This window comes from Xylocopa sonorina, chromosome 8, assembly GCF_050948175.1.
Source record: "Xylocopa sonorina isolate GNS202 chromosome 8, iyXylSono1_principal, whole genome shotgun sequence".
Classification (NCBI taxonomy): Eukaryota; Metazoa; Arthropoda; class Insecta; order Hymenoptera; family Apidae; genus Xylocopa; species Xylocopa sonorina.
Genome location: NC_135200.1, coordinates 8,217,519 through 8,225,387, shown reverse-complemented (window position 1 = coordinate 8,225,387; position 7,869 = coordinate 8,217,519). Strand labels below are relative to the sequence as shown.

Below are 7,869 nucleotides of genomic sequence, written 5' to 3'. Positions count from 1 at the left end.
ATCGCATTCAGATTTTGTTGTCAAGTTACTGCCGTCGCTGAAGAAGCGGTAATTAAGCTGTACATAACTTTTATTGCAAACAAACGATTTATACGTATATACTATGCGTATTAAGGCACTTGTGCTAGAATAAATTATACAATTAACATCGACTCGGCTTGTATTACATATTACTTAAAAAGGTATACATATTTCTCTATAAAACAGATTCTAAACAAGGGCACATGTTTATAGGCATGCACGTGTTGGGAACTGTATGCTTCGGTGACTTTTGGCAAGAACGGTTGAGGGGAACTTGTTCTGTAACGGGATTATTATCGCTAATGATTTTGCAAGCATCCTGAGAGCTTTCGACATACGTCACTAGTTTCATCTACAAATAAGAATTATTATAAACTATAAATGACTGTTTTCTATTTACGAACTATTTCGAAGTTAAAATAATCCTCAAACAAAAATTCTGGAAGATTTTTATATTCGTTATATACTTGTGGAATAGGATATGACGTTGGACGAGGTGCAAATTGTCGAAAGTCTGCATCCAACATAATCCCGTTTATGAAATGATCGTCATTCCATAAACCACGTTGTTCTTGGCCGCTAACTATGTGGTAATATGTGCCGTAGCCTTCTTTCTTGCCTTTGATAAACTGACCTTCGTATCTGTTACCATTATCTATGAGATAGTTACATAAAACGTTTTATTTTTTTTAACATTTATGGTAAACAAAGCATGCATATTTTCTATAAATTATAGTGATTGTACGCCTTGATAAATTATTTTTATTCGTATGTGTAATATTGTAAAGATCGACTGCAAAATGAGCATGTAAAATGAATTTTGAAACCTTTTATAAACAGCCCCATGCCATGATAAAAATCATCCTTCCAACCACCTTCATAGTAATCTCCGCTACAATGCCACATATGGCCATAGCCGTGTCGTTTATTCCGGCAAAAGTCACCTTCGTAATAACTACCATCTTCGAACCAGTTGTGCCCGAATCCTTGTTTCTTCCCAGCTACCCACTCCCCAATATAATATCGGCGAATAGTATGATCTTCCTTGGAAATTTTGCTCAAAATACCGCAACCGTGTTTTTTACCATTAAGCCAATTACCATCATACATCCACCCATTTCTATCAAGTTTCGAATTGAATCGAAGTTATTTTAAAGTATGTGAAAAATATTAAAAGGATATATTTCAAATTGAAAATAAAACATCTTAAATGTTTATTTATTAATTTATCACAGCTACTTCTGACAGTTATTTTAATATAGTAATTATTCTACCTGTTTATTTCTTTACCGCTGCCCTCTTTTACATCGTCCTTCCATACACCTATATAATGGCCTTTAAAAATTCGTCTAGTTTTAGGACTAAAAATGGCATGTCGTAAACCATTTCTTTTCGAACTTTCTATTTGACGTTTAGTGTATGAATCTTTAATATCTTTCAAAAAAGGCATGATAAAATTTATCGAAAATTTTGTTGAACTTCGCAAACATTCTTTAATACCTATGATAAATGTTAGAATGATTAGTTTTGTACTATGAACTATGATATTCAACATTCTTTTTCAACAATAATAACAGTTTATTAATCAAAGAAACGAACCTAAAGTATGTTTAAGAAATACAATACATTTTACAAAATCCTTTTTACTTTGATGCCATATTGTTTTCTATTCATTCAAATGTTCTAATTTTTCACTTATCTTATGGAATTTTTAACTATGTATAGCCGACCGCAATAAGCTGGTAATGTTGCAAAATTCTATTTAGTGTATTCCATATTTTTTAAATATTTAAATGTAATAACATAAATTTGTAAAATTTGTTATTCTATTTTTGTTAGTTATTTAGTTATTTATTTGTTTATTAAATACATATTCTACGAAGGTACACTTTAACTTGCATAGAATTCTTTCAGATAATCAGCTTTGGGTTTAAGTATTACTTTATCTTTGAGGCTGACAACCCAACCAGGTGCAAGACCATAAAATATTTGTCTGGGATCTTTACGTTGCATTAGCATTTCATAACTAGGATCTTCTTCAATTTTTGGTAATTCATAACCATATTTCTGAGCTAAAACCAAACGTTCCTTAGAAATCTCCTCAGGATTTGCTAAATATCCTCTTGTCGCTGCACTCATATAGTATTCTAAGCAATCTGTTGGTGGTAATAGCCTACGCGGTATTGGTACTCCTAATAACCACACATAAACTTGCTTTATGTATATTCCTTAACTACCATATAACTTAATATACACACAAAATTTACCTGTAGTGAAAAACCTATCTACGTTAGATATTGCAAATAAACAATGATAATCATAATATGCTGTAGTAATAGTACCACCATTTCTTTCAATTGCTGCAATCACAGGCTCACTGGCCCATTGAACCTCTATATTTACTTTTGCTTTAAAATTATCAGCTCCCTTAAAAGTAATTTTAAATAAATTATAACTTTTTTTTACACAAAATATGTTGTGTATTTAGTCTTACATTATAAAAAATATAAATTTATATACCTCATCCGTAAGGTGAACACCAGCGTGTTTCCATTCTACTTTAAAATTATACAATCCTGTATTGATTATAGATACAAGATCAATGGGTTTAGATGGATTTAGTCTGTTTGTGTCAATAAACGTTTGCAATTCTTGTAGAGATAAAGGAGGATATTCCCTTCTTAAACTGCGCATGGGCCGAAATATTAAATTATAAAATATATTTACCTGGATTCTTTATTCCCTTTTTTCTTAACGTTCTAATTGGAACTTTGTTTACTATGTATATGTTTTATTTAAGTTGATACAAAAACTTTAAAATAAATTATATAAGAATATAAATTGTATTTACAAAATAGTGTTTTTAGACAAAATAATATACAAATGTTTGTATTACATCGAGTTAAATTGAAAGAAAGATTAATACTTACTGATGTCCTTTATAATATGGTTCACGACCAAACCTCAGATAAAATGGAGTATTTCCAGTTTCATATCCAAGTCGCATGTAATTTTGTCTTTGACCGGAACCTTTATTCCCAGCTCCATGTTTGTTGCCACCATGTTGACCTCTACCACGTTGCGACTACAAAAAATATATAAATTTCTTAAAATAATTTTTATACAAAATTCGCATTCATTTTTGAAAAGTTATATGATTTAGGAATGTGATCTAAATTGAACTTCTATTTAATAATAAATGTTGATGATTGAAATATTTGTTGTTAAAAGTAATACAATTAATTCTCAAATTTTTAATCAATGCTCAATATTGATCACATTTTAATATTATTAATATTTATTTATTCATACACTAACATATATATTGTTAATACAATACATACAGGTTTCCTTGCACCTGGATTGTCACGAATGTTACTTAAACATAGTCTCGGTAATGTTCTTAACATTGACAGCGCTAAATCCTTTCCTTGTTTACCAGCCATTGCTGTATAAATCTTTACGCTTTCATATATTTTTATACAATAGTAATATTTATTGAATTTATGACTGTTTACTTGACTTTAGTTTTGTTGTATTAAAGAATACATAACCTCGCTATTAAAACCCACATTATACGACTGGTTTTCATGTACCATAAAGTCATGGTTATATATTTTCAATTACTTTCCAAATTTTTTAAAAGTTCATATATATTTTAAATAATATATTATTATTACTCGATAGTACTGTGTTTTTAGATTGATTAAGGAAATATAAATATAATTGTTACACAGTATTAAATTCACATTTTGTTCATATAACTTACTTGTCTGTTACATGTATAAGTCGTGATCATACACGCGTTCCAGAGAGGGGAGCTGTGCACTGCACCGTTCTTTTCGCTCAACGCTTTGTTGAATGTGGACCGTGGGTCGAAATCTATTTGAATCCACGGCATAAAATATTTTAGAATAATTGTAAAATGACTGAAACTCTTCAGCTAAGAGGTACACTTCGGGGGCACAATGGATGGGTCACCCAAATCGCTACAAATCCGAAATATCCGGATATGATATTATCTTCTTCACGTGGTAAGCAAAGTAGCATACAGTTTTTTGTGTTTCCTGTATACATATATACATTTACTTTCCTGCATCATATTACGTATATCATGATATTTATTCCTCGTTAACAACATTTGTTTGCCTTGCAAATACTTTCTGCAAGTTCGTATATGATATTTTTCATTCTTCGTTCTGTAATCATTGAGCAATAGAGATAACGCACAAATATTATATTACAATGGAATTGTTATAATTTGTAGTATTATGAACATATAAATTGTTACGCGAAGCATATAAAACATCTATGTATTATATATTTTTCTCTTATATATAAAAAATTATGAAGATATTACAAATTTACAAATTTTATTTACAGACAAAACTCTAATCGTATGGAAGTTGACACGTGATGAAGCTAATTATGGTATTCCTCAGAAACGTTTGTACGGTCATTCTCATTTTATTAGCGACGTAGTTTTGTCGTCTGACGGTAATTACGCGCTCTCTGGCTCGTGGGATAAAACTCTTCGTCTATGGGACTTGGCTGCAGGTCGTACTACACGGAGATTTGAAGATCATACCAAGGTGTGAAATTTTCTTTCTGATCTACAGCTGTCGCTGTTCACAAGATATACGGAAGCTTTTTTTTTTCCTTTTTTTTTATTAAATGCCATTGGCAGAAGATAAACTACGTGAGTGATGGGGAATATACAGTGTCTGAAGCTTTTTTTTATATATTTTTTTTTTGTATTTAATAGAAGAGGTGGGCAATTAAATCTATACTATTGTAAGTATTGATCACATTTAATAGATGAACTTGTACCATTTATATTAAATTAATGAAATAAATGAACTTGTTATGTTAACAGGATGTTTTGAGTGTTGCCTTTTCTGTGGACAACCGTCAAATTGTCTCTGGATCTCGGGATAAGACCATCAAACTGTGGAATACTTTGGCTGAATGTAAATATACTATTCAAGACGATGGACATACAGACTGGGTCAGCTGTGTGCGTTTCTCCCCAAATCATTCAAATCCCATTATCGTCTCTGCAGGTTGGGATAAATTAGTTAAGGTATGCTGTTTGTATAAAACATACGATACTTCTTATAAACATTTAACATGATGTATGCTTTCTTTTTAAATATGATATCTATGAGTGTATGTGCGGATATGGGACTGATTTTCCAAGTTATAAATTATTTCAGGAAGTTTATAATTAATAACATTTCTAACAAGTTCTTATAAATTATTTTGTAGGTATGGAATTTAACAAATTGCAAACTGAAGATCAATCATAGTGGACATACTGGATATCTCAATACTGTTACCGTATCCCCTGATGGATCACTTTGTGCTTCTGGTGGCAAGGTATAATATATTGAAAAAAATATACTATTTTATTTAACAAACAAAAAGGTTCAATACAATGCTATCCTTTAACAATTAAATATGTAATTTTATTATTTGAATTCGAAGACTTCAAAGAACTATTTAGCTTACTTTTAATATATATATTAATTAACAAAGACTATTAATATTTGTAGGACTGCAAAGCTATGTTATGGGATTTGAATGATGGAAAGCATCTTCACACTTTAGACCACAACGATATCATAACTGCCCTGTGCTTCAGTCCTAATCGTTACTGGCTGTGTGCTGCATTTGGGCCATGGATCAAGATATGGGACCTTGAAACTAAGGAAATGGTTGAAGAACTAAAACCAGAGGTTGTATCTGCGACGAGTAAAGCAGAACCACCTCATTGTTTGTCTTTAGCATGGTCTACTGATGGACAAACACTCTTTGCTGGTTATTCTGACAACACCATTCGTGTGTGGCAAGTTTCTGTATCTAGCCGTTAAACATTTCATACGGAAATAAAATAAAAAAATGAAAAAAGGCGAGAAACTTTCGTGTTTAATTTTTTTATATTTACATATATGCATACATGAAACATTTACATACGACTATATAATAATTAACAATTAATCATTATTAGTTTTTGATTTTTTAATTTTCTCTTCAAATTTTTCGAATTCTGTTTTTGCAATTTTGTCAGTCTCATCTTCTACTTGTATTACTCCAAGAACTTCTGGAATATAAAATTGCATCATGTTTTGAACACCATTCTTCAAAGTAACTACTGAACTTGGACAACTGGTACAAGAACCTTGCATTTTCAATTTTACTATGCCTTCTTCAAAACCCTATAATCAAATTGTGCTAAAATGATTAAATTTACTTACTTTGTTAAATAATTTTTATACATAGAAATATATTGCTTTACATACCATAAATACAATATCACCTCCATCTTCCTGTACTGTTGGTCGTATTCTAGTATCCAATAATTCTTTTATCATTTGTACTACTTCACTATCATCTTCACTAATTTCTAGCATAAATAAGGACTTATTAATTATACATGTAGGAATATATATGTGCATTTCTTTTGTGCATCATAGTAAAAGATAAGTTTCATATAAAAATATATATGAAATATCTTTTTGTTTATTTGCCAATTAATTGATCTTATTATGTAAAAGGTAAGGAGAATATAAAAGAAGCTTACGAGTATCTGCTGCAGGCTGCTCGTCTGTTAACACTGGTAGACCTGATGCAAAGAAATCCATAATGATAGCAAATATTTCTGGCTTTAATACTTTCCATTCGACATCCTCGTCTACTTTTGTTACTGTAATAAAATCAGGCCCAAAAAATATAGATTTTACACCATCAATGCGAAACAACATTTTCGCAAGTGGCGAGCAATATGCATCTGTAGCATTGGGAAAATCTTTAGTTTGTCCTTGTTCTAGCACTTGAACTCCAGGTAAAAACTTCAAACTATTAGGATTTGGTGTATCCTGAGTTTGAATAAACATTGTACGTTTTGGTATAATGTTGTGTGTCTTCACTGGTGAAAGTAGACACGACTTTAATAAGTGATTATTGTAATCCGTATACATGTGTGCAGTAGAATTTCTGAAATTTCTGGAATATGATCACATCGCAAATAATAACAATTCTTGTGCGTATAGCCAGTATATACATTTTAATTGATTCATTTGTTCATATTTTGTATTTATATTTTTATAAAGTGACATTGAAGTTTAACTTACTTCGAATATTGATACGTCGCGGAAATTCTATATGCTAATCGTTGACTTGCACGTAATGTGTTCGTTAAAAGTTTATCCATTATTTATTATATTAACTGCTTTCCGTTGTTATCATTACATTAACTTTAAGGTTATATCAAGTAATTCAACATTTCTCGTACGTGTGAGCTTACTTTTGTTTATTCGATTATTTTCATCGTATGTGTAATTTTATGCATCTATTGCGACATATATCAACGGGAGTGATGTCAGCGATTAACAAATTTTAGCGTTAACATATAAGTACGTATTCCCTAAATGACAACTATAGTCCTTTCATAATACAACATTATGTGAATCAATATCATCACAAAAACATATTTGACAAAGATGTAAATACATACATAATAAATGAATGTCTCAGTTTCAATGTATGATAATTGGAAAATTATAATACATTAAATATATTTAATGTATATATCAATAGTTTTATTGTAATTTTTTCTATATTTCCCGCTTTAGAGGTAAGAGAGAGAAAGATATATACGAAAGCTACAAGAAAGAGTGAGACAGATGCTATTGACTCTACTTTAGAACCCGTGGCGCCATCTCTGTAAAAAGTGCTCAAACTGGTCGCGCAGCGTTATCGACAGTGAAGTGAACTACTGAAAACTACTAGCGACATCTCTGGGGAAAGTAGTGAAACTAATTACCGACTAGTTTCAGCACTTTTCCG

General features: G+C 30.7%; 4 protein-coding genes across 4 annotated transcripts; 1 reads left to right on the top strand and 3 right to left on the bottom strand.

Annotated features, from left to right (window-relative positions):
- Nucleotides 1–183: 183 nt before the first annotated feature.
- Nucleotides 184–1,538, bottom strand: LOC143426286 (uncharacterized). Its single transcript, XM_076899635.1, has 4 exons — nt 1,295–1,538; nt 849–1,164; nt 489–676; nt 184–373 (listed from the first exon to the last, which is right to left on the bottom strand). Exons 1-4 carry the CDS (start codon nt 1,469–1,471, stop codon nt 197–199), a joined length of 858 nt encoding a protein of 285 aa, XP_076755750.1. The 5' UTR covers nt 1,472–1,538; the 3' UTR covers nt 184–196.
- Nucleotides 1,539–1,864: 326 nt separating this feature from the next.
- Mrpl15 (mitochondrial ribosomal protein L15) lies at nt 1,865–3,590 on the bottom strand. The gene is made up of 5 exons (XM_076898831.1): nt 3,366–3,590; nt 2,952–3,106; nt 2,542–2,707; nt 2,289–2,448; nt 1,865–2,213 (listed from the first exon to the last, which is right to left on the bottom strand). Exons 1-5 carry the CDS (start codon nt 3,465–3,467, stop codon nt 1,912–1,914), a joined length of 885 nt encoding a protein of 294 aa, XP_076754946.1. The 5' UTR covers nt 3,468–3,590; the 3' UTR covers nt 1,865–1,911.
- Nucleotides 3,591–3,842: 252 nt separating this feature from the next.
- On the top strand, nt 3,843–5,940 carry Rack1 (Receptor of activated protein kinase C 1). The gene is made up of 5 exons (XM_076899521.1): nt 3,843–4,055; nt 4,405–4,613; nt 4,898–5,104; nt 5,290–5,400; nt 5,577–5,940. Exons 1-5 carry the CDS (start codon nt 3,947–3,949, stop codon nt 5,892–5,894), a joined length of 954 nt encoding a protein of 317 aa, XP_076755636.1. The 5' UTR covers nt 3,843–3,946; the 3' UTR covers nt 5,895–5,940.
- Nucleotides 5,710–7,489, bottom strand: LOC143426245 (NFU1 iron-sulfur cluster scaffold homolog, mitochondrial). The gene is made up of 4 exons (XM_076899522.1): nt 7,155–7,489; nt 6,605–7,026; nt 6,324–6,427; nt 5,710–6,239 (listed from the first exon to the last, which is right to left on the bottom strand). Exons 1-4 carry the CDS (start codon nt 7,232–7,234, stop codon nt 6,018–6,020), a joined length of 828 nt encoding a protein of 275 aa, XP_076755637.1. The 5' UTR covers nt 7,235–7,489; the 3' UTR covers nt 5,710–6,017.
- Between the last annotated feature and the right edge of the window lie 380 nt (nt 7,490–7,869).

Excerpts from the sequence above, each read along its gene's own strand:
- Mrpl15 (XM_076898831.1), bottom strand. The coding sequence starts at position 3,467 with ATGGCTGGTAAACAAGGAAAGGATTTAGCGCTGTCAATGTTAAGAACA. Across the intron at positions 2,708-2,951 it reads CCATATTATAAAGGACATCA|TTTAAGAAGGGAATATCCTC; the intron begins GTAAGTATTAAT and ends GCCCATGCGCAG. Across the intron at positions 2,214-2,288 it reads AGATAGGTTTTTCACTACAG|GAGTACCAATACCGCGTAGG; the intron begins GTAAATTTTGTG and ends TGTGGTTATTAG.
- Rack1 (XM_076899521.1), top strand. The coding sequence starts at position 3,947 with ATGACTGAAACTCTTCAGCTAAGAGGTACACTTCGGGGGCACAATGGA. Across the intron at positions 4,056-4,404 it reads GATATTATCTTCTTCACGTG|ACAAAACTCTAATCGTATGG; the intron begins GTAAGCAAAGTA and ends TTTTATTTACAG. Across the intron at positions 5,401-5,576 it reads TTTGTGCTTCTGGTGGCAAG|GACTGCAAAGCTATGTTATG; the intron begins GTATAATATATT and ends TAATATTTGTAG.
- LOC143426286 (XM_076899635.1), bottom strand. The coding sequence starts at position 1,471 with ATGCCTTTTTTGAAAGATATTAAAGATTCATACACTAAACGTCAAATA. Across the intron at positions 677-848 it reads CATGGGGCTGTTTATAAAAG|ATAATGGTAACAGATACGAA; the intron begins GTTTCAAAATTC and ends ACTATCTCATAG. Across the intron at positions 374-488 it reads CGTCATATCCTATTCCACAA|ATGAAACTAGTGACGTATGT; the intron begins GTATATAACGAA and ends TCTTATTTGTAG.
- LOC143426245 (XM_076899522.1), bottom strand. The coding sequence starts at position 7,234 with ATGGATAAACTTTTAACGAACACATTACGTGCAAGTCAACGATTAGCA. Across the intron at positions 7,027-7,154 it reads GCGACGTATCAATATTCGAA|AAATTTCAGAAATTCTACTG; the intron begins GTAAGTTAAACT and ends ATCATATTCCAG. Across the intron at positions 6,428-6,604 it reads GCAGCCTGCAGCAGATACTC|AAATTAGTGAAGATGATAGT; the intron begins GTAAGCTTCTTT and ends TATTTATGCTAG.